The sequence below is a fragment of the Physeter macrocephalus genome, unplaced genomic scaffold (genome assembly GCF_002837175.3).
Source record: "Physeter macrocephalus isolate SW-GA unplaced genomic scaffold, ASM283717v5 random_1213, whole genome shotgun sequence".
NCBI lineage: Eukaryota > Metazoa > Chordata > Mammalia > Artiodactyla > Physeteridae > Physeter > Physeter macrocephalus.
This window is the reverse complement of record NW_021146653.1, coordinates 333-25,000: the sequence shown is the minus strand read 5'-3', so window position 1 is coordinate 25,000 and position 24,668 is coordinate 333. Positions and strand designations below refer to the sequence as shown.

Below are 24,668 nucleotides of genomic sequence, written 5' to 3'. Positions count from 1 at the left end.
AATAAATATTTGATGAATGAGTGACTTGATGATTTAGGGTAGATACCCTAACCAGTTCTGCCCAAACCCAGAGATCCCAGGTACAGTCTCTCAAGACCCATTCTCATTGGGTTTGACTTGACCTTGAGAATGTTCCTCAAACAGTGATGGGGCAATAGTGATTGGCCAGCTACCCCAGTGAAGGAGCCATACCTCTGATTCAGAGGCCCACCCAGTCTTACTGTGCGGTCTTAGAAATCAGAGGCAACATAAGATATGACGTTTCCCTCTCTCCCCTGCCTCGGGCTTCCTCCAGTAAAACAGAGAGAGACACACATGCTGAACAGGACTGCTGGGGTGGAGAAGTCCATGGCTTCCTTTACCTTTCCATCGATGGTCTTTTTGGAGAGGAGGTGGCCAAAGACTTGGAGTCCACAGAGTCTCTCCTGAAAGAAAAGAAAGTGGAGATGAGATACTCTCGCAGGCTAGCATGAGTACTGGCCTAGAGAGCTCAGAGGCCGGAGAGAGGGCATCCTGGAGCCAGGCCTGCTGCGCTGAGGATGACGAAGCCCAGCTGGGCCACAGCTGCCTGGGAGGGAGAGCTCCAGGAGGTGCTGGCTGGCCACCCTCACCTACCCTCCCTCAGATGAAGTAATACGAGGGAAGGAAACCAAGATCTGCCAAGCACCTAATACGTGTCAGATATGTTACATGTGTTATGTCATGTGTTACTAATTATTAATAACTAATTCTCAGCAGGCCCTTCCTCCTTGCTGATAGGCAGGCCTTGGCTAGCTGGAATCGATGGATTGGAATTCCTGGGATTGTCAGTTCTCATAAGGAGCTGGAGAAGATCAGCTTCAGACTCTCCTGTGGGCACCTTAAGAGGAGGAGAGAAGCACGTGGGCCTTGGAGCTAGAAGAGCTGGGTTTAAAACGGCAAGTGAAAAACCAGGATACAGGACTTTGCTGGTGGTCTAGTGGTTAAGACTCTGTGCTTCTGCGGCAGCGGTGCCCGGGTTCGATCCCAGGTTGGGGAAGTTTCGCATGCCACACCGGTGCGGCCAAAAAGAAAAAGAAAAAAGCAGGGCACAAATTTAGATGCATACCGTGTCTGAAGTCAGGCAAGAAAAGTAATGCTTAGGAGGGGAAAAGATGAAAAGAAGATACATCCAAAGGCTAACCATGGTTATATCAGGGTGATGGGATTAGAAGGGAAAAGTTTCCCCCCATTTTCCAAAATACATGTAACTACAGTCTTTACACGGTAGAATGAATTTTCCCCTTTTTTTGGTTTTATCATTTTAATCTGCTTGTAAGTTGTAACTCCCCGTGTCACTTCCCCAGCTCTCCTTTTTATTTTTTATTTTTAAATTTTATTTACTTATTTATTTATGGCCGCATTGGGTCTTTGTTGCTGCACATGGGCTTTCTCCAGTTGCAGTGAGCAGGGGCTACACTTCATTAGAGTGTGCAGGCTTCTCATTGCGGTGGCTTCTCTTGTTGCGGAGCAGGGGCTCTAGGTGCGCGAGCTTCAGTAGCTGCAGCGCGCGGGCTCAGTAGTTGTGGCTTGCAGGCTCCAGAGCGCAGGCTCAGCAGTTGTGGCACATGGGCTCAGTTGCTCCGCGGCATGTGGGATCTTCCCAGACCAGGGCTCGAACCCGTGTCCCCTGCATTGGCAGGCGGATTCCCAACCACTGCGCCACCAGGGAAGTCCCCCAGCTCTCCTTTTAATTCCAGCACAAGTATCACCTTCTAACAGACTATTTGTTTACTTATTTTATGCATTGTCCAAGCACCTCTCATGTAAATTTCGAAAGAGCAGAATTTGGTGGGTTTTGTTCACTGTGGTGAACTCTGTCTCTGCTGAGCCCACATCACTCCTTGGGCACTCCTTCTCCCAAGTGCACTGGGGCCCAAGGGCTTCCTCCTGCAAAATCCCCTGGGCCTCTGCCCCAGGGAGTTCTCCGTGCCAGCCAGCGCCAGCAGACCAGTGGGCAGGAAGTGCTGGGGAGCTAGCGCCAGGAGCAGCCCTCAACCAGACATGTGGAAATGGATGGGCAAATACCCCAGCTTCCTCGGCCCTCCAGAGGGTCATCTGAGGTGTGTTCTCCACTGCTCTCCAGCGGGATGTAAGCCCTGGTGACCCAGGCAGTTACCTGCCCACGAACGCACCCTGTGCCAGTTCCCTTCCCTTCCCTGTCTCACTTCCTCACTCCTCTGTCTGCATTTCCTGAAATCACTTCCCAAATAAGCCTCTTGCACTTGAATCCGTGTCTCAGGGTCTGCTTCTGGGAGGCCCGATCTACTAAATTCAACTGACTTCTCCCAAGTGAACAGAACAGTGCCTGGAACAGAGTAGGTGCTCTATAAATGTTTGTTGCTGAATACTATGAAGTCAAACAGTAAAGAAATATTTTAAAAAGTGGAAAAAGAAACCTGCCCAGAGGTAACAACTGTTAGGTTTAATTTCCTTCCTTCCAAATCTTTTTCTACACACATACAAACATGTATGACATTTATCATTCTAAAAAGGGAGGCAACGACATGACTTGTAATCCCAGCCCTGCCCCTGGGCAGGTCATGTTCTCTGAGCATCAGTTCCCTCATCTGTCAAATGGAGAGAAAAGGACCTATGTCTCGGGCTGGCTGGGAAGAAGAATGTAGATCATTAACATCCCTACAGCATATTATCACAACAAAGCTGTCCTCAATATGCCATGATCCTAGGTATCTGATTTCTGGTCTTCCAGATTATGCAAGGTTCCTGCATGGATTTCCAGCTCCCATCTCATCCTCCAGGTGGTCCGGGAGACAGTGGGTGAGGAAGGTTCAGAGGCCAGCTCTAATTATCCTGTGGACCAGACTCATCCAGTTCTGGACCTTTGCCCCAGCTTAAACACAGGGAGAGGCAGCAGAAAGGGAGAGGGGCAGAGACCCTCCTTCACATGCCCCTCCAGTCCCACACGGGGCCCTGGGAGTTCCTCTGCAGGGTTCCTCCCCGAGTGCCCCATGGGGATGGACAGGTGCAGGCAGAGCCGGAAGCTGAAATTCTTGCAGCGGGAGAAAGGAGGGAAGATGTGAGCCTCTCCTCACAACTCCCAAGACTCCCCATTTTCTGGCCCTTCCTCATTGCTTTTCCTTTCAGAACAAACCAGAAATATTCTGCGGTTTTTGCAAATGATCATTATGAAAACTATTCAGGAACATGAGAAAATGCCTAGAATACACTAGGAAGATAAATGAACAGGGATGTAATAGTTTGCAGACTCTCCCTACAGGAATTGGGAAATTATGTATGTAAGTAGATCAGGACGGGGAGGGAAGAGAAGAAAATGAAAGCTGTTTCATTTGTCAGAATGGCAAACTGTGAAGAAATATTTTTAATCCTTACTTTACATTTTACTAATGTGGTTATACTGTTTATATAATAAATAATGATAATGAATTCCCATTAAGAAAACGAAAAAGAAAGGAAGTTCATCAGCTGATCTGAAATAGGACCCCTGCCCACTAGATTCTCCCAGCAAGGTGTCTGCTCAGCCATGGTGACAGCTTCATCTCATAGCTCCAGCTGTGAAAAGTGAGCTGGCATTAACAATTCAATGCCCCAGGATGTTGTTAAATGTAAAATGCTGGTTACAACACAGTACATACAGTGAGGTCCCAATTTTATTTAAAAAATACAACTCTCTCCATATATGTTCTTAAAAAAGATGAGAAAGGGCTTCCCTGGTGGCGCAGTGGTTGAGAGTCCGCCTGCCGATGCAGGGGACGCGGGTTCGTGCCCCGGTCCGGGAAGATCCCACATGCCGCGGAGCGGCTGGGCCCGTGAGCCATGGCCGCTGAGCCACAACAGTGAGAGGCTCGCGTACCGCAAAAAAAAAAAAAAAAAAAAAAGATGAGAAAGATATACATCAAAATGTTAACAGTGTTATCTGTTATTTTCTTCTTGTGTTTGACTTTCTAATAAACTTTTTATAAAAACGTGACTCACTGTTGAAATAAATAAATATATTATGTGAAAATGCTACAAAATAGAACGTAGAGTTTAATTCCATTTTATTAATACAATAAGTATTTCATGGGTAAATGCACAGGAAAAATTCTAGGATATATATATGTGTATGTATACACACACACACACACACACACGCACGTACATACACTTCATATATAGTGAGATAATGACGCTTAGGCCATAATACTGAGTCTCAGAGTCTAAGGGTGTGTGTAAGTGATTAAGTTCAGCCCAGAATTTGGCTTTCTGCTTTCCAACCGTCTCCTTGCCATTACCTATTGTCCTCGTAGGCCTTTAAAAGAAATCCCTTTACTGATCATTCAGTGGGATTTGGGGACAGAGCAAAAGGAAACACCTGTGTTCAGGCTGCCATCTGTTCCCAGACGTCTACACTCGCTATTCCACAGATTAGTCCCATGTCCCATTTGGTCTCCTCAGCCCCTGTCTTTCAACTACCTCTCACAAGATCCCGAGGCTTCATTTGCTAAGGTGCTCGGAACCAAACAGTTGCTCCAGACATGGCCAGACCAGCCAGAGCGTGAATTTTCCACAGGGTACTGCAACGGTACAGCCGGGCCTAGCAGTATTCAATAAATGCTCACTCCATGCTGGGCACGGTGGCTCACAGGATCCCTGGCAGCCAACCTTCTAACCCGTTTGGGAAAACCAAACACACCACGTGAAAAGTTAAATGCCAATCAGGATTTCTCCAAGTGGGATACAATTACAAAATTAGCAAAATGAAAGGAATAGAACATACAAAAGATTACAGAATCATTTGACAAGTACTGCATTTTAAAAAGCAGACTATAAAATTGATGATGACTATAGAAAACAAAGAGAAAACAGAAAGAAAAAACATATACCAAAATATTAATAGTGATTGTTTTGGGGTGGCAGGGATGTGAGTGATTTTTTTTTCCTACTTTTTATTATTTATTTATTAAAATTTATTTCATTTATTTATTTTTGGCTGCATTTGGTCTTCGCTGCTGCATGCGGGCTTTCTCTAGTTGCTGCGAGCAGGGACTATTCTTTGTTGCGGTGCGTGGGCTTCTCACTGTGGTGGCTTCTCTTGTTGTGGAGCACGGGCTCTAGGCGCTCGGGCTTCGGTAGTTGTGGTGCATGGGCTCCGTAGTTGTGGCTCGCGGGCTCTAGAGCACAGGCTCAGTAGTTGTGGTGCACGGGCTTAGTTGCTCCGCAGCATGTGGGATCTTCCCAGACCAGGGCTTGAACCTGTGTCCCCTGCATTGGCAGGCGGATTCTTAACCACTGCGCCACCAGGAAGGCCCTAAAAGTACTGTTGTTCTGATTTCAAAAGCAATACAGAATCATTGTGAAAAAAACAATACAGATGAAAAAATTTTATTGTAAAACATAGAATGTGAAGCTCTTCTTAATTACAATCACACAGATACATTTTTGTTTTTCTAAAGATGGTTTCATTATTTTTTCTCATTTCAAAATTGGTACATATTTATTGGGAAAATATTAGGAATACAGAAATTTGCAAAAAGAAGAAGAGGGACTTCCCTGGTGGTCCAGTGGTAAAGAATCTGCCTTACAATGCAGGGGGCACGGGTTCAATCCCTGGTCAGGGAACTAAGATCCCACATGCCGCGGGGCAACTAAGCCCGTGCGCCACAACTACTGAGCTCGCGTGCCTCAACTAGAGCCCGCGTGCCGCAAACTACAGAGCTCACATGCCCTGGAGCCTGAGCACCACAACCAGAGAGAGAAAACCCACACGCCACAACTAGAGAGAAGCCCGCGCACCGCAATGAAGAGCCTGCGCACCACAACGAAAGATCCCGCATGCCTCAACGAAGATCCCGCATGCCGCAGCTAAGACCCGATGCGGCCAAAAATAATAATAAATAAATAAAAATAAATCTTAAAAAAATAAAAGAAGAAGACGAAGAAAAAAAAGAAAAAAAACCTTTCAATCTTACCACCCAGAAATAATCACTATTACCATGCTGGTGTATATCCTTCGTGTCTTTTTTCCTATGCATGTACATAAAATTCACTTATTTAACTTTTATAAAAATGGAATCATACTATATAGTACACAGCTTCTCTTAATACTTAGTGAATATTTTTCCATGTCATTAAATATTCTTCCATTCTCTCCATGGGGGCCCTATTGGCATTTTGAACATAATAAATGGTTCTTTGGTGTGTATGACTATTCTGTGCCTTGCGGGAACAGTAGCATGGAGCATCTCCTCTGTCCCACAGTTATTTTTACAACTAAAAATGGGAGTAGTGTGGTGGAGGTATATCTCCCTCCTGGTCAAGAAACACTCCTCTTATAGCATCATTTCCTAAAAACACTTATTTCATAGAATTATAATAAACATTATTTAAAAAGGGTTCAGAGGAAAAAATGTTTCAGAAATGTCAGCTGAAAAATGTTACACACAGAACATATCATCTGTATGTTTAATCTGATTAATTCCTTAAAATGAATTCCTTGTAGTGCATATACTTGGCAAAAAAGGTATGTACATTAAAAATGTTGGTATATCACGATACTATCTGTATTATCTAGTACCATCAGGTACCATTCAGTGTTATCTAGTCTCACCCCCTTATCTATTAGATGATCCCCTCCCTAAGGAATTAAGTGATCTGTCTAGTCACACAGGGAATAGGTAGGACTTACTAATCCATCCATGAAGGCTTTTATCTACTGTCATGGATAAGGCATTTGGGTCTATCAGAAAGTCATGCATTTTGGGGGACCCTGGCTGGGGTGGGCAAAGGGGAACAGGCACGGTGTTGAGACCTCAGCAGAGGTCTGGGGGTCTGACAGACAAAGATGGGAATCTCACTCTGTCACATAATGGCTGTGTGATCTTGGGAAAGGCCCTGCTCCCCAACCTTCAGCTTCCGCATCGCTAAATGGCAATTTGAATAAAGAGCCAACAAAACACTTTTCCTTCTCTGTGGACAAGTAAGTTCCTAGTCCCATTTACCTGGAGCCCTGACAAAGGTGTCCGCTGTACTACTAGGCAGCGTTGCTTCTAGTGCAAATGAGTACTGATTGGTAAACTGTGTCTAGACAGGAAGGGCTATGAAAGAACTATAAATGATTAGTGGAAAACCACGGCTTTTGGGCTACCCTGAGTGCAGTGGTCATCGCTCTTGTAACTGGTCATTGCCCTTGCTGGGATCCTGGAAACTTTGTCTATGGGACTGTTATAAGATTTAGGACGTGGGGTTTCTGAGTCAGGGGGTTCCAACCCATTGGGGTCTCATTCTCTGCACCTGAGAATGTCACCTGGGTGGGCCAGAGAATAGCTCTGGATGCTGCGTGGTCCCCTGAGAACTCTTGGTGATGAGAAACACCTGAGGCTACCCTGCTGGCACGGTGCATCTCCTGTCCCTGAATCCTTCTAGGCAAAGCCTGTGTCAGGGATGGCCTGTTTGGGTCTTGTGAGTCTGTCTGGTTGAGCCAAGAAGACCCCCAGAGGGGGCACTGTAGGAGATAATAACAATAACCACCTCCTGGTGTGTGAGAATTAAATGAAGTTATATAATCAGAGGTGTTGCCATAGGATGTGACTAGTGTCAGCTCCCTTCTTTCCATCCCAGAAAAAATACCTGTCTTTGGGCTCTTCCACTCGTTTTTTCCTTGGCGGAGAAAGGCTTGTCTCTGGCTTCCAATCTGAACAGTCAAGCCCTTTTTCCTTCTTCTTTGCTTTTACTCTTTCCTCTCCTTTTTCTCCTTTGCGGGGTGCTGGGGAGTGTAAAAAGAAAATGGTGACATTGTTCCTTAACTCTCTGTCTCAGCCCAACCCAGGACTTGGGGAGGAAGGAGCAAAGGTCAGGGACTGAGATAGCCTCCCCCTCCCCCAACAAATACCGTTTAGAAACAAGCGCATGTGTGTGCAAACCAAAGCTCACACATGGGGACAGAAAGACCTTTGCACACATCTATGCACATATTCATATCAATGTGTATATACAGATATGTACAAACACACAAGCACACAGATATATATACATAGGAACATGTACAGGAAAACCCACCCATCTACAAATCTCCCACTTGTTTAGACAAGCACTGGCAGTCCCACTAGAGGCCATCTGTCACTTATTAAGTCATTCAACAACCATACACTAAGTTCCTGTTATAAGCCGGGCACCGTCCATCCAGGTGCTGGGAGGAAAACTTGGCCCAAGCGACCCTGCCCCTCTCACCCAGCAGCTGCTTCCAGTTTCTGATGAGGACTTTGGCCAAGGACACCACCTCCTTGTCAGAGCAGTGTTTGCGGACCCCATTCACGGCAACTCCAATCCTGGTGGTCTGCAAAGTGAGAGGGTTAATGGCCAGTCTGGGAATTAGGACCCACTGGACTGGCTGCCCTAATTGGCAAGACCTGCCCCAGTTCAATCACCCCCTTCCCCTGGCCCAGCCTCTCCCGAGTCCCAGCCTGGACCTGTGGCTGTGGCAGTAACCCTGACCTTATAACCGAGGCCCTGACCTGCTGTCCTGAGTGAGGTCAGTGCCCAAGGCCCAGCGCCCTGCAGGGATGGGTAACGGCGGCTCTGGTGAAAAGCTGGAACAGTGGTGGTGGGTCTGGCCGATGACCAGGACTCCCCCCTATTCTCTGCCCCCTGGTGTCTTTGAGTTCAAATTTCAGCTTAAGACACAGCTCTGGCTACTACAGCTTGGGTATGTGCTAATTTTTCAGGGCCAAGAGCTTCTGGTAAAGTTTGGGGGCTACATGGGTCACACATGGAGGATCTAAAAATGGGGGGCTTTTCCCTCTCCCTGAGTCACTGGCCTCTTGGATCCCACAGGCCCAGGGACTTGGGAATTGGGGTACACAAGGAAAGCAAGTCAGTCTTTCCCCCACACGCAGAGGGCCCCAAGGGCTTAGAAGCTACCCTGCCATCATCGAAAGGCCTCGGTTCCCACCCCCAGAGTACCTCAAGATCCCATCCTGCCGCCTTCCCTTCAGAAGTTCCTCCCAGACCCCATCCTTGGAGGGCTCCACCTAAAGGGTCTTTTCCTGCCCCACAAAGTCACCCTCTACTCCAGGCACTGCCCATCCCCACCCACCTGGAGTAGCTGGATGGACATCTGCCAGCTGTTCAGCTTCTTCAGAAGGTCGAGGGCCCCTTCCTGTGGGAGGCCACAAGGTGAGGGCTGGGGCCCGTGGGGTCTGCCCCAGGCCGCTCTCTGACCGTTGTGTGGTCTCAGTGGGAAGGAGGGTGGCAGGAGGTAGGGAGGAGACTCTTCCAGTGACAGGATGCAGGCAGCCAAGTGGTCCAAGAACAGAAGGAGGAGAGAAGGAAAAGCTTCTGCCGCGAACCAGCTCTCTGAGTTCACCTCCCAGCGCCCAGCTGGGTTCAAGCCCCTCTGAGCCAGGGTCCAGCCCTACGCACTCACCCTGACCCCCAGCCACTGGTTCTGCTGTGCCTTCCACTGGGCGTGCTCTTCCCTTCCCCATCTCTTCCTCTAAAATTAACTGCTTCATGGCTTATTGCTTCTGCTTTTATGTCTGTATCTGCCTCCCCTCACTTCCCAACTGGGAACGTCTGTAGGTTGAGGGCTGTGGCTTTTTCTAAACAGCTTTATAGAGGTATAACTGACATACAATAAAACGCACATGTCGTAGGCTACAATGTGATGTTTTGACCTACGTATACTCCCCTGAAACCATCACCACAGTCAAGATAAGGACGTAGCAACCCCGACATTCTCCTTGTGCCCCTTTGTTATACATCCCTCGCTGCACCCCCAACCCCTCTAGATGAGCTTGCATTTTTAAGGATTTTATAGAAAGTGACTGTAATGGAATTTCGCATCTGGCTTCTTTCACTCAGTGTAATCATTGTGAGATTCATACACATTGTTGCACAGACCCACAGTTCCTTTTTATTTCTGAGTTGTTTGCCATTGCATGTATATACCACAATTTGTTTATCCATTCACCTGTTAATGGGACTGTTAGGTAGTTTCCAGTTTGCAGCAATTACAAATAAAGCTGCTGGGAATGTTCGCGTACAAGTGTTTGTGTGGACATGTACTTTCTTTTCTCTCTGGTGAAGAGGACTGTTTAATCTCTGAGACCTCCGGGTTCAGCCTACTGAACTCATCACTCAGGGAGCATCTCCCTGAGTGAATGAATAAAGCAGAAAGCCGAAGGCAGCGGGGGGGGAGAGTGGGAGGGGAAGAAAGGAGACTCGGATGTGAAAAGCTGTTGGCTGCCAGGCCCTGAACAACCCCTGACCCATTTCAGCCTTCTCTTTCTTTCCATCCACTTCCTAAAAGCCAGCCCCGCTCTCCTGTCCTGAGATGGGTTCCCTGGGGAGCACCAACTGACTGTGTTCTGTGTGCCCCGAGTCCCGGTCCCACTGTGCACTGCCAGCCACCAAGCCCCTCCCTATTAGTCTTCCTGGGCCACATCCCGAGAGCTGCCTTCTGTCAGTCCTCAGCCTCCCTTAGAACTTGGGTTCATAGTCTGTTTTCCAAGGTGTGACCCGTGGATGTGTGTGCACGTGAACTTGTGGGCACATAAGCCTGCATGTACCACTATTTAAAGGCTTATTATCTGCTGGACACGGTTCTAAGTATTTTACATGCATTATCTCTTCTAACTCTCTCAATGACCCCATGAGGTAGGTCCTATTACTATTCCCATTTTTACAGAATCATTATCCCATTTTCAGAGAAGAGAAATAGGAACTGAGCTGGGATTCAAACTTAGGCCCTTCGGGTTCGACCCAATATACAGCCATGTAGGTAGGTATGGACATAGGTCTGGCTAGACGTGTGCAATCATGAAATATCAACATGGGTAAGTGCAGTGGTATGTTGGTCAATGTTTAACAACAAGTTCTCAAAGGAAAAAAATTGATTTGTAGTGTCTGCCCATTTCTGTGGTGTCAACACTCCTCCCATGGCTAATGTCAAGACACCAACATGCTGTGACTGACCTGAAGGAGGTATTGGGAAGAGATGTGTGATGCGAAACCATATTGATGTAACAGAAGTAAATAACCTCCAGACCACAGATGACAGTAAAATGCAATAAAATAATAAGGAAGTGATGATTTTGGAGTATTTATGACCTTTGTTTTTAATATATTTTATTTAATTGTAAGCGTATAATAATTTAATGTTAAAAATCATGGCTGTATTTAACAACTGGCTTGCAAAATTCCTGAAAGTTCAATAGTGTTAAGCCAGTTCCAGCTCACCACTGGGCGTGTGCCTCTGCATATCACACTGTATAACTGGGTCATGTTGGAGAACAGCCATGAGCCTGGGTTGTAGCTGGACTCACAAAGCCTTGTGCAAATGCTGCCAGCCGTGTCTCTCTGCATGCACGAATGGGATGTGCAGCCAGCAGTATCTCTGGTCCAGGTGGGGAGCTGCTGTGTCTACGCTGCTCGAAGCATAATGTGTTTATTTGTCTTCGAAGGATGATGGCCGTGTCGTAACATGTCTGAACATGTAAGTGTGGTTGTCTGCTAAGTTTGTAGATTTGCATGTCGGGGTGTAGCTTATTGTGTGCATGCACATGTGTAGGCATGTGTGTAGTTGTCTTTGTGTATCCTTCCGCAAATATAATCGTCAGTGTGTCAGTCATGTCAGGGTCAGTAACCACGTCTTTTATGTAGTTATGTTCATAGTTGCTTGTTTAGCTATATTGTGTGTGGCTGCATGTATGTAGTTATGTTTGTTGTGTGTGATCAGGAGGATGTTCGGCTGTAAAGTCTGAAGCCGTTACAGTTGCTGCGCGCTCCCAGCATCTGACAAAAGCTCTAAGTTGCTGGGACTTCAGTAATTGGCAGTAAACCCCAGGCCTGTGCTGCAACGTGGAAGATCCGTCTTATTACAGGAAGTGTGTCCTCCTCTCCCTAACCACCACTGGGCGGGCCCACTTTCGCTCCCAGAGCAGGCCCCACCTTTCTAGGTCACATGCCCAGAGCTCTGTGCCCACCCAGATGCTGCCAAGAACCCAGGCGCAGACGTGGCTGCAGACTGGCTCTGTGCTACAGGGACCCTGAGGCCAGACTTGCATCTTTCCTGGAGAAAGCTCTGGGTGCTTCCACAGGAATCCTCGCCGAGGGACACCATTTCCTCTTCCCATTTCACAGAAGAGGAAATCGAGGCCAGAGAGGGAAAGTAGAGTGGTGGGTCTAGGTCCATAAAAGGAGTGAGGGGAGGCCAGGGCAGGTCCCTTCCTCCTCAGCCAAGCTGCCTTTCTCAGGTCTCCTAAGCTGCCCCCGCACCCCTCACCCAGAGGCCCAGAATCTCCTGGCCCAAACCTGGGGTCAGCAAGGGGCAGGGCTGGGATAACCTGTCTACTTGAGTTGGAATTTGGTTCAGGAGCCCCGGGCTGGGCTCTGCCGCCCCCAGTTGAGCCTGATGACTTGAGGCTCAGTTTCACTGACTTTGGAGCATCCTGGAATGGGGGCTCCCAACACTCTGCAGGTTTCTGTGTTTCCTCTGGCTGTGCAAAAGCAGGAGTCATTCTCTAAGCCTTCCCAAGCATCAGCCAGGTCTTCCTAAGGGTTTCACATCTCTTCCACCCTCACCACCACCAGCAGAGACAAAAATCCAGTGACCTTCCTTCCCAGGAGGTAGGTAATCTCATCTTCTTACAGATGAAGAAACTGAGGCTCTGGTCTTTGTATGGACACCAACTCATTACTGCCCATGTCTACTGGAGAGCTCCCTGACACTCCATGGATCCAGCGACCTCTCCCTCTTCCCTGCTCTAAAACCACCCTTAGGGTCCACCCCTCTCTCAAGCTCCTAGGATTACAGAATGTGCTGGAAACGCAGGTCCTGCTCCAGCACATGCCTACAGATGGTGGGAGGAGGAGGGCTCTGGGACAGGGCAAAGTGAGGGACCTGCCTGCTGGACTGCCCTCCTCTCTCTTCCCTCTCCCGGCGAGCTCCAGCCCTCCCCGTCCCAAGGCCAAGTTTGCTTGTCCAGGCAACAGGGCGGCAGCCAACTTGAGGCAAAGATCACAGGGAGGATCAAACATTAACTTCAGGTCGGCCCGCGCTAAGGGCTCCTGGCACTGAGCACTCAGGGATCCGCAGGTAAGGCCTCCATCCCTGATTCCCCGCAACCTCCGGGCCCCTCTCTCCCCCCAGCCTCCCCCACCCCGCAGCCCAGGCCTGCAGCCGGTCCCCCTTCCCCCGCCCCGCGGGCCCCATGGGCGCAGCGGCTGCCCGACACCTGTTCGGCCCCCGCCCGCCTGGGCCCCAACCCTCGGCCAAGGAAAGGGAGAGTTGCAAACAGAGCAGCTCCTGGAGCCTCAAGCTGTGGGGTTGCGGGATCCGAGGCCCTTCGCTTTTCTCCGCCAGATCCACTCCCGGGGTGCGGGGTAGACGCGGCTCAGCACCCCTCATCAGTTCAAGTTTCTTTGTCCCTTCTCGGGTCACCCAGGATTTTGTTTTCCCCCGTCTCCGGCTCCCCCGTCCCGCAGTCGCCGCCGCTCCCCGGGCTTTGCACACGTCGAGTCCCGGGCTTGAAAGTCCTTTTCCAGCTGCCGGTCTCTTCACTCTCTTTCCCGGACCCTGCACAAGCTACTCAGGGGCCCCAACCCTGCAGGTCCAGGCGTACGTGCACAAGCCCAGGCTTTGGGGCCGGCACGGTCCACCCCGGAGCCCCGGGTCATGCACACGCCCACCCCGAGGTGCCAGCAGTCCCCAAGGGGCGCTGAGCCCTGCCCCGGCCGTGCCTCCCTCCGGTCCCCGAGTCCCGCACGCTCCTCCCGGGCGCCCAGCCAGCACGGGCCCCCGGGACTCCCGGGCTCGCACGCGCCGCGCCTCCCGGGGGCTGGGTCTGTGGCCCGAACTCTGCAGCCTCACCGTGTTCTTCCGGGCCACCATCTTCTCCAGCTTCTTGGCGATCCTCAGCAGCTCCTCTTCCTGGCCCATGTTGGCCCGCGACGCCCCCCGGGACGAGGGGCGCAGGGGCGGCAGCCGGGTTTCGGGTGCCGGAGGCGCAAAGGCTGAGGGCGCGCAAGCCGCGCGGGCCCCAGACGCACTCGACACACACGCCCGGCGGGGGCGGGGCTCTCCCCCCCACACCCCCTCGGCCGCCTGCCTCCCGACAGTGGGGGAGGGGTGGCGTGCACTAAATATAGACTTCAAGGACTCGCCGGGGCAAAGATTGCCCGCGCCCGCCAGTCGGGCCACCCGAGAGAGGGACGAGGCTGCGAGAGCGGGCCCTTCACCTCGGGCCGGTCCTGGGGCGCCGGGACCTGAAGGGAGATTTGGGAAGGAGGGCTCTCTGGCGAATGGGGAGGCCGTCGTCCCTGGCCACAAGAGGCTGTTGCGGCGAGGAGGTCACCCGAGGGTGCCCCGGGAGCTTCCAGAAGAGTTCTGGGCTCCCGTGTCTCTGCACCGTTGCAGCTCAAAGCCGGCGGACCTAGTTCATGCCTATGCCCAAGTGGAGGCAGTTTGGTACGCTTGAATCACATTATTTTGCATGATCATTAAATCCAATTCTGTCCTACCCTGTGCTCACTATTCGTGCACACGCGTGTATCCAGGCCCACTGTTGCCCTCAATTTTGTTTGTTGCAGTGAGGTTTTGATTTCTAGCAAGCTCCGCGAGTGCTGCTGGTCCCACGACTACACTTTGAGTAGTGAGGGCTTGGGAAATTCTTAAGCGCGCCAAACTTTGAGAAAACCGTGTCCAGGTGCATGTGCCCTTTATTTAGGCAGGGTCAGGACACTGCCTCCCCAGTGGGATTGGATCTGGAAGGGAGGAAACAGAATCATGCCTCCACAGCTGTGCACACATCTGTGTTCCTGTGGAAGGACCTTCCAAGTGTCCCCAGCAGACCCAGATCCCTTCCTAAACGTGAGTTTAATTGATAGAAAACGACCTATGTGTGTGTGGAGTGTGTGTGTGGGTGCTTATGGGCCTGGAAGGGAGGCATGAAAAATGGTCCGCAGTGTGTGGGGATGGGAAGTTGTGGCTTGGAGTGTTCAGTGAAATCTCGACTTTCCTGAGACAACCTTAGAGAACCTCATCCTCCATCACAGGGTGGACTCACCTGGCTTCTGATGACAAATTGAAATTAAAATAGAGTGATCACAGTTCAGGCATACAAAAATGGAGTCCGGTAGCAGTTGAGGATCTGGTTCCAGACACATCTCTGCATCACTGAAAACCTGAACTTTCTTTGAGCTGTACCAGATCCACGGACATCACCAGAGTACTCAGAACAACACTTGCCAGCTGCAAACCTTATGGTCTCAAGGTCTCCCCCTGTAATTATGCAACCATTTCGGACCCCAACCAGTCCTTACTTAATAAGCACCTTTACTTCTGGCCAGCTCCAATTGTAATTCTTGATAAACAACTCCTGTAACTAACTGTAAACTTGCGGTTTCTGCCTTTATAAGCCTCCCATTTTGTAGTCCTGCAGAACACAATTGAAGCGATTCTTTATATATATATATATATATATATATATATATATATATATATACATACACATACATATTTATTTATTTATTTTTGGCTCCCTTGGGTCTTTGTTGCTGCGGGCGGGCTTTCTCTAGTTCCGGCGAGCGGAGGCTACTCTTCCTTGCGGTGGCTTCTCCTGTTGCGGAGCGCAGATTCTTAACCTCTGCACCACCAGAGAAGCCCTGAAGTGCTTCTTGAATCTGTGTCTCCAGGAGTGCAGTGCTAACAAACCCCGAATAAGCACCTTTTTTCTCAATCAGGTCTCCATTTCTAAAATTTTGGTTAAATCTTCTAACTGTGCTGGGACCAAGGTAGGAAGGGATGGGTTTCTCATTCATTCAACAGATAACGTATTGAATGTCCAAGCAATGAATAAGACAGACCCAGTCCCAGCAAGCTTGAGACTCAGTCTATGGGTAAGAAAAACCTTAAACAAATACGGACACCATCAATTCTGTGTTATCACAACTGGGGTGAGGGTCAGGAAGAAGTAGAGGATAACTTGCAGACATCTGAGGGGACTTGCACCATTTGGGGTGTCATGTTCTCTGAAGAAATGAAGTTTAAACTTTGGGTGGAAGTGCTGTGTGGAAGTTGGGGGGAGGAGGAGGGGAGTGTTAAAGTAAGAGAAGAAGAAACATTTATACATATATTTATTGAGCACCTACTAGGTGCCAGAACTTTTAGCCCTGAGCATCCTGAGAGGTACAAATCAGTCCTCCTGGTGTTCCGAATGTGCAAAGCCTGGGGAAGGGAGGGTGCTTCACGTGTCGGGGTTGAAGGAAAAACTGGTGTGGCTAGAGCACAGCGATGAGAGGGGTGTTCGGAGGGGAGGCGCAGAGTCGGAGGTGGGTGGGGCCTGACCATGAAAAGCACTGTAGGCCACTTTTAGGAGGTTAGATAAAACTTCTTGGCCAACCCCCAAGCAAGCCCCTCTGGGTTGAAGAGACAGCTGTCTGCAATTACTTAGGATTGCCTTTCAGAAAAAGCAGATTTGAGTTTCCTCAAACTTCCACCCAGCTCCCACTGTGAGTTGAGTGACATCAAAAGAAGCCAAGACTTCAGGGCTTGAAGGACCCTAAGAAAACATCAAGTCCAACCCTTTCTTTGTACAGATTGGAAGACTGAGGCCCAGTGAGGCCCAGGATTGCACTGCTCAACCGTATCAGACACGTCAGTACCTTCTACACCCCCTCTGCCTACCCATCCACCTTGGAGGTCACCAGCAGGCAATTCCTGGACACACCTCTGACAGCTTCCTGCATCTCTCTGACTGAGGGCTTCAGGGCAGCCTGGAAGTAGAGAATTAGGAATTGACATCCCCAGAAAGGACCCTTGAACCAGCGAGAGACCAGAGTTGGTAGTAAATACACCAATTTCTTCACTCCTGATGGGATAACTTGAAGGCACGTTCCTTTTTTTTCACATCCCTACTACCCACTGTGCTTCCTGGGATCACCTCACAAACAAGCAGGGACTGTGGCAGAGTTAAACTGCACGTCTCCAGACTCCTAGTCCAGTGCTCTTTCCTCACACCAGGGTTTCTCAGCCTCGGCACTATTACCATTTTGGACTGGATCATTCATTGTTCGCGGGGGCTGGCTTGTGTACTGAAGAATGTTTAGCAGCATCCCTGAACTCTAGCCACTAGATGCCAGCAGCACCCTCCAGTTGGGAGCAATAAAAAATGTGTCATCCTTGTCAAATGTCCCCTGGGGGAAAATCACCCCTGGTTGCAAACCACTGCTGTACACCAGGCTGTCCCTCTTAGCAGGTCTAGAGAAAGAATTCCAAGCCCTAAGAATCCCTCCCCTTCCCGATGGCTCTTCAGAGAACATAAATGAAACCACTGAAATTTACTCTGAATAATCTTTTATTAGAGATGAGTGAAATAACAAGACACTGGGGGCTCTGAAGACAACCTCGCTCCTGCGGGATCACAGACCCGTCAGGTCTCCAGGGTAAACACGCAGCCTCCCGGACCAGGCTGCTGCATTGGCCATTGGCATCCTCTGGCCTCCCCTGTTTGTCCTGGTCCATCCCTGCCAGGGCCCAGCGACCAGTGCCTATAAAGCTGACCTGTTAGAGACTGATGATGGCTTAGGTGTATCTGTTTTCCAATATGGGCCTGAAAGCGACGGTGGAATTTCTGGCGCTGGGAAGTAGAACCTTTAAGTCTCCACCCTCCATTTCTATCACTCTCCTTTCTCCTTTCTTGGCCCTTTCCTCCCCCGAGACTGGAAGGTTCCTAAGTTGACTGACAGAAAGAGGAGAGAAGTGAGGATAATCATCCCAGACCATTCCTTTCATTCTTGCTAAATCAAGGAGAGTAAGCAAATGGGGGTGAACCCTCCTCTACTTCCTGGCTGGGAATCTATTATAACAGAGGTCCCCAGCAAGGCTGTGCTGTCCCTCAAAAGGAGTGATATTCAGAATATTTATTTAACAGCCAGTACAGCATGGGCATTGAGCAACCAGAATGGATACACGCTGTAGACAACTGCAATGTTATTCAGGTGTAAGCCAGCTGATTGTCTGTCTGCCCCTAAGCCCAGAACCATCCTCTGGAATCTAGCCCTGCCCATTTCCAAGCCTAATTTGTGGGACCGGCTACTCAGAAAGGGACCATATCTGCAGGACCTTTGTCTTATTCCTGTGACATCTGCAGTGCCTAGCACAGGAATGGACAAAGAGCCAGAACTCAGTCAAAGAATACTAGGCTAATGAATGGCTGAGAAGACAGTCCCTAGTCTGGCAGAATCCCTGGCCTCCAGGATGATGAAGGCAGGTTAGAGCCCCCCAGACTGATGGAAGAAACACAGTCCTGGTCTGATGAGGGACTTAAGGTTCTGCACTTGGAGCTGGGTCAGGAGCACCCGGGTCCAGCCATAGGGCTCCCTGGTCCCTGGCAGGTATGAGATGGAGACAAACCGCCATCAGCCCTAACGTGGAGGGGCCCAGTGTCCTTGGCAGGGGCATGGGCCCATGTCAGGGAGGAAGGCCAGCCACAGAGGCACAAGGGACAGAGACAGCAAGACCCCAGGGCATAAACACCTCAGCTCCCCAGTCTTATGGGCTCAAGTCCTAGCTCTGAATGCTGGCATCCAGCATGGGGGTGGTTCAGGCATGCAAGGGCTAGTAAGGAGCTAGTCTTGCAAAAGCTGCACAGAACTTGCTGGGAGAACCCCAGTCCTTGAACCGTCTCCTTCGGTGAAGCCAACCTGGGGAGAGAAGGATGAAAATGGACATTTCTTAAGCACCTGTTATATACCAGCTGTTTATCTCACTCAGTTTCAAAAGGTCCTATTGTGGGAACATGAAATTATCCCTATTTTACAGATGAAGCTGAAGCTTGAAGAAGTGAAGCCACTTTTCCAAGACCTACACGCTTCAAAGCCCAGGCTCTTATTATCACACATGTCTCAACAACAGGCATCAACTAAATGCTGGGTGATGGACACCTGGTTGTAGACACACATTTGTGTCTGGTGCCTGACTCGGATAGACTGAGGATGATGATTCCCTAGAGAGACCCAGCTCCTTACATCCCCTACTCTCAACACAGACAACCAACGCCAACCCCGACAAATCCCCAGGGGAACCAGGAACAGAGATGGCTTCCTTCTCGGCACAACTGCCTCTGTCCTATGCCCACTCCCAGGCTCCTCATCTAAATATGTATGATTGTGCGAGACTCTGTGATCCAGCAGGGAGAAGCTGGATTAAGGATGACAGCTCTTGCCTTGTCCCTGTCACATCCCTCTATGCCTGGAAGTTTCAGTGGATTCCAGGAGACCCCTGTACAAGGGGAGAGTTATGCAAACCAATGGCTGGTACACGGTCACCCTAATCCTTCCTCATCTGCAGGGAAAGCTTCCTTCTCTGAGCGACCAGCCTGGCTGACACAGCTTTGCTCACCCTCCTTTGGGGAACAGTCAGAGCTTGGGCCATGTCACCTCTGCCGCCTCTCAAGGCCTGGGCTCTCCCCAGCTGCACCCATCCTGGACTGGGGAAGAAGGAGCACCAGGACAGGGACTGGTCAAATGATGGCTGCCCCAGTCCTGGGGAGAGGTCTGCCGCCCTAATACACTTACTCTTGACCAGCTCTGCCTCCCACGTACCCTATCACCGCCCTTCAAACCACGGTCCCGGAGTCTTACCGGCATGTTCCTTCTGGGTAGAGGCTGCCGGGCTGAAGGACAGTCCTCTAGGCTCCGGCCCCCCCGCCGATAGGAGCGAGTGCTCTCAGAGCTGGAAGACAGGGAAAGGCCAAGGTGACCCCTGCACCCAGAGAGCCCCTTAGAGTAGGGGGAAGGGCTCAGGGATAGAGCAAGGCTGGCGGCCTGGACTGGGTGGGTAGAGAGTCCACGAGGCCCCCAGGCTGGGTGCATCACAGGCCCCAGAGGCCCAGAACTGACCTCCACACTGAAAATTTCACCATATCTACTCCCCAAACTCCAAACTGAAGGGGTTTGCAAGGAAGAGAGGACTGGATCCTGGGTTGGAGGTGGGGACAGAGTGAAAACCCCACTGTGAACCTCTAGAACAAGCCACAGTTGGCACTAGGCCTTCGATCTTCCAGCTTCAGCAGCCTGAGCCCCGGACTCCTCCCCAGCTCTCCAGGCCAGACGCAGGAAGGGGGAAGGGGTCCAATCACCCTCCGCTTAAGGTCTAGCATTTCTGCATTGTTCATGGGCCTCAGCGCTGGAAGGTATCCCAGGCTTCAGGCAGGCACCGTTTAGAAGTGGCGAAGTAAATGGATGCTCAGAGAGGTCAGGAGACTTGCTGAGACTGCACAGTTGGGCTTTCACCAACCTGAACCTGACAGGGGGATACATCTCTGAAGGGGTGGTTCCAGATGTCAGGCTGGGTCGGGAGGGGCCCGGGGGCTCCCAGAGGCCCTCTTCAGAGCTGGGTAGCGTTTGGTTGGGACCCCCAGGTTCCACGGGGCTTGTGAGGCTGGAGGAGGAGGAGGCTGGACTGCTCAGGTTCTCAGGGACCCCAGCAGACTCCGAGCTCAGGCTGGGAACTTCGGAACGATCTGAAATCAGAAGTGATAAAGACAGGCTTTATCACTTACTCTGTGCTCAATTTCAAAGCAGCTTTTGGCCTCTGGGATCTAGCATGGTTCTCTCCCAATTCCCCACCTCTCTTCTATCTCTCCAGCACTCTCCTTCAACTCTTCCCCATCATGCTTCAGTCCCATGGTTCGTGACGTTCATTCCCGATGGCCAGGACTACACTGACTAGCACTGTTTCACTCCTGCTCACGCCCTCTCCTCAATCTGGACTCTCCTGCTTGTCCCTCAGGCTCAGCTCTGATGCTGCCCCCACCACGAGGCCTTCCTAACCCACCTACCAATCCCAGCAGGAGAGGCTCCCTCCCTCTCCCGAGTTCCCAGAACAAGCCTGTTCCTTCATTCAACAAATAGTTCTTGACAACAGCCAGGCACTGTGCTAGGTGCTGGAGAAATAGTAGTCAACAAAACTTGCTCCTGTCCTTTTGGAATGTATCTTCTATGTCACACTGTGCCTTATATTACAATGAATTACATTCCAGTTTTTATCTCTCCCACTAGACTGTGTCTCAGTAGCTCCCAAGGGACTCAAGACACAGTGGATGCTTAAAAAATGCTTCTCTCTCTTTTTACTGCAGTGAAGCATTGAGGAATTTGGAATAAGACAGACCTGGGTTGGAAGCCCACATCAGGGACTTAGCTATGGGATCTTGGGCATGTTGCTTAACATCTCTCTTCCTTTACCTGTAAGGGGGAGATGATAACCCCCACCTGACAGGTGACAGTGGGGATGCTATGGAGTAACATAGCACTCTGAGCTCAGTGCTCCAGCACATAGCAGGCCCTCGATGAATGGCATGAGAGCATTTTTCTGGGCAGCCAACCATACCTCCACTGGCATGTCCCGCACGCCCTTGGGCCATGGTCCGAGAAGGGTTTTTGACCGGCAGAGGTGGGGGGCAATCCTCACTCTGGATCTTAGGGGCAGCTGGTCCCAGGCTGGCGATGGTCTCGTAGGTCTTGTTGCTGATGTCCAGCCTCCCACTGGCCCAGCGGACCTGGGCTGGGGGCTTCAGCGGGCAGCGCTGCTGGGGCAAAAGTGTGGGGGGGAGGACGCCCTTGATTCCTCCAACTCAGGCCCGCCCCTCCCCACATTAGGTCCCATGTGGACCTGGAAGACCATCAGGTCTTCCCTTCGGCTGTCTGGAGGCCTGAGAGACGAGGGCTGGGGCGCACCTTCTCTTCCTCGTCCTCCTCACTGTCAGAGCCAGGCTCTGTGGAAATCCCCCAGGGGTAGTCCAGGTGCAGGGGGAAGGCGAGGGTCCCGGCATGGGCCTGCTCCAGCTGCCAAAAACAAAGCCTTGGCAGTTCAGAAGGTCAGGGGCTCAGCGGAGAGACAGAAAGGGTCAGGGGCTCCCTCTCCTTCCCCAGACCTCACCAGCTCCTCACACTCTTTGTGCTGCTTCTTCCTGGCTATGTCCAGAGCTGTCTCTCCTGCCTCGTTCACTGTGAGGGATAAAGTCAGGTGTCATGGTCAGGGTCAAAGAGGCGTTATAACTTAGAGGTTAGGGTGAGCCTTTGGAATCAAGATTGTCTGGGTTTGAATCCTGGCTCTGCTACTTCCTGGCTGTGTGACTTTGGACAAGTGACTTAACCTCTCTGGGCCTTAATTTTCCCATCTATAAAATGAGTATGATACTTGTAACTACTGACGAGGTTGTTATGAGGATTAAATGAGTTAATATACACAGAGCACTTGGCACATGACCAGGTACACATTAAACAGTAAATCATAGCTATTACAAGCACTATTATTCAGATTCAGTTAACGTTTATTTGTCTAGGTACTTTAAGAAACGTTTTATTTTATCCTTTCAGCCGGTCTGCTAGGTCAGTGGTAATATTCCCATTTTACAGATGAAGAAGCTGAGGTTCAAGAGATGAATGGACAAACCCCCAAGTCACAAAGATGGTCAGAAGCAAGCCAGGATTAGAACCCAAGTCTGTGTGCAAAGTCCATGCTTGTTACCAGTGCTCTCTGTCTGGAAATAAGGCAGGAAGTCCCCCACGAGGGGTAGTCAGGAATGGGAGTCTGATGGAGGAGTTGTCGGAGCCCCACCTGTGCCAAGTGAGGCTCTCCCTTTTAGCAGCAGCTTGAGGCAGTCGGGTTGGTTGTAGAGAGCAGCGCAGTGCAGGGCGCTGTTCCCGTCAGCAGCCTTGGCATCCAGGTGACCACTGTGGCGGGGTGGGTCAGGGAGGAAGGAAGGGAACAGACAGGTGAAGGGGTCAAAGTCAGGGGGGAAAGAGAGAGAGGAAAGGAGGGAGGAGAGGGGGAGAAGAGGAAGGCAAGGGGAGCGTGAGGAGGTGGGCAGGGAGGTTCTCACCCGTTTTGGATGATGAAATCCACCAGGGGCAGGGAGGCCTGGTTGGTGACTCTGACAGCCAAGTGCAGGGCGAGCTCTCCAGATGCCTGAATACATGTCCACACCTCTGAGTTTACCGCAGTTCACCTGCCCCCCAATATTACCCTCTTAAACTCTTGCTGCCCCCTGACACCTCCAGATATGAAGCTGCCAGAACCCCTGAGAGAGGAAACTGAATGGGGAAACCTCATGTTTGGGAGGAGGATGAAAGGCCATTCCTTCACTGCTTCCTTCAGTGGTCCTACCTCCTCCTCCCCAGTAGAAGGTGTTTCCCAAACTTGGTTCTTGGCCTTGGACTCTTCTCTCTGCTCTTCTCTCACTGCCCCCAGAGACGTCGAATAACCTCAAGCTTTCAGTTAACACTCACGTGTAGGCTGTTCCAAATTCTTACCCCGTCTAAGTGCTACACCCACCCTGCCCACTGGATAGCCCACAAGATATCAGGCAGACAGATCAAACACATGGCATCCAATTTTTGATGCCCAATCAGTGTCAATTTATTCCTTCAAAGGTCTCTGATATCCTTTCCCCCTTGGCTCACGTGATGTTTGTTACTAGAATCACCAAGGCAATGGCCTTCCTTGCTCTGATCTGACCCACCCCTCCCCATTTCTAAGGCTATTCAAGGGAAAAAAAGATTCTAACATTTATCGCACATATATTATGCACCAGGCCCTTTCATACGGGACTTAATTCTCACTTCAACCCCATGGGTGCTATCATTAACCCGTTTTACAGATGAGAAAATGAGACTCAGAGTTCAGTAAACTGCTCAGGATCACACAGCTAGGAAAAGACAGAGCCAGGATTTTGGCTCAGGATTGCCTGACTTAAGTTGTGCTCTCTCCCATTTGCCCCTCTGATGGGTGGGGTTTGAGCAGATGTCAGAGGTGGGGCAGGAGGGAGTAACAACCAGCCCTGGAGGAGGACTGGGGCATGCTAAGTGTGGCTGGGTTATAAGTGGCCCTTGGAGAGGGTTCTCACCTGCCCCTCAGGCCCCGGCAGTGGCTGTCCAAAGTCCTGCCCATTAGCGAAGGCCTCCAGTACAGACAGGAGGTCCCGGTTGCAAATGGCCGTCCAGAGTCTCTGAGGCTCGGGGGTGGACCGCCGGGCAAACCTGTGTTCCACATACTTGGCCACGATATAGTCCCTGCGGGTGCTCCTGCCAAAAATAACCGCGGGATGTCACAGCAAGGACCGTTTCTACTCAGCTGACCCTTGAAACCACCCCACATGTCCTGGACTCTTCCAGATCTGAGGCTCCCCTCTCCCCAGACTTCTCCCTGGGAGCCGGGGAAGCAGAATCCCTCGGCCAGAATCCGCCCCCAGCTGAGAATCGCCTTACATGTCACTCTCCGTTGAGGGTTTAGGGCCGCCGTGCGAGGGCAGCTGGGCCTCCATGACCTCATTGAAGCGAGTGTTTCCAATGTTCAAGGCCAGCTGGGTTCGCATGAAAGTAGGGGGTGGGTAAGACGCGGTGGTTAGGACAGCGCCCCCTGGAGGACTGAGATTCCAAAGGTCCCGCCCCTCAGCCTCCCTCCTGGTCCAGACTCGGCTCCGCCCCGCCCATCCTCTTTTTGGCTCGTCTGGGTCCTGCCCCAACTTGGCCATGCCTCACCTTGGCCCCGCCCCACCCGACCCCATAGGCTCCAGCTGAGCCCTTCGGGCCAAAGCCCCGCCCCCTCACCAGACCACGCCCCCAATCGCCCTCCGGCCCCGCCCGGCCCTCACCAACAGCTCGGAGGGGCCCAGCAGGTCCAAAGTGAG

At 50.9% G+C, this 24,668-nt stretch overlaps 1 protein-coding gene and 1 pseudogene across 2 annotated transcripts; both read right to left on the bottom strand.

The window, feature by feature from the left end:
* Positions 1-323: 323 nt before the first annotated feature.
* Positions 324-15,199, bottom strand: LOC114485452 (transcription elongation factor A protein 3-like; annotated as a pseudogene).
* Positions 15,200-17,325: 2,126 nt separating this feature from the next.
* Positions 17,326-24,369, bottom strand: LOC114485451 (arf-GAP with SH3 domain, ANK repeat and PH domain-containing protein 3-like). 2 transcript variants are annotated; one of them, XM_055083526.1, is made up of 10 exons: positions 24,247-24,369; positions 23,886-24,063; positions 22,863-22,948; positions 22,598-22,713; positions 21,917-21,984; positions 21,715-21,822; positions 21,368-21,566; positions 20,276-20,501; positions 19,621-19,711; positions 17,326-18,681 (listed from the first exon to the last, which is right to left on the bottom strand). In XM_055083526.1, exons 1-10 carry the CDS (start codon positions 24,351-24,353, stop codon positions 18,607-18,609), a joined length of 1,254 nt encoding a protein of 417 aa, XP_054939501.1. In that variant the 5' UTR covers positions 24,354-24,369; the 3' UTR covers positions 17,326-18,606. The 2 variants fall into 2 exon arrangements, with proteins under 2 accessions (XP_054939501.1, XP_028342698.1); XM_028486897.1 differs by having other exon boundaries at positions 21,368-21,563.
* Positions 24,370-24,668: the final 299 nt, after the last annotated feature.

Bases quoted from the DNA above. Each gene is read 5' to 3' on its own strand.
- LOC114485451 (XM_055083526.1), bottom strand. From the start codon at position 24,353: ATGCGAACCCAGCTGGCCTTGAACATTGGAAACACTCGCTTCAATGAG. The intron at 22,714-22,862 runs GTGAGAACCTCC...ACCCCGCCACAG, and splicing joins GATTTCATCATCCAAAACGG to TGGTCACCTGGATGCCAAGG. The intron at 19,712-20,275 runs GTTGGTGAAAGC...CCTGTCTTCCAG, and splicing joins TATCCCCCTGTCAGGTTCAG to CTCTGAGAGCACTCGCTCCT.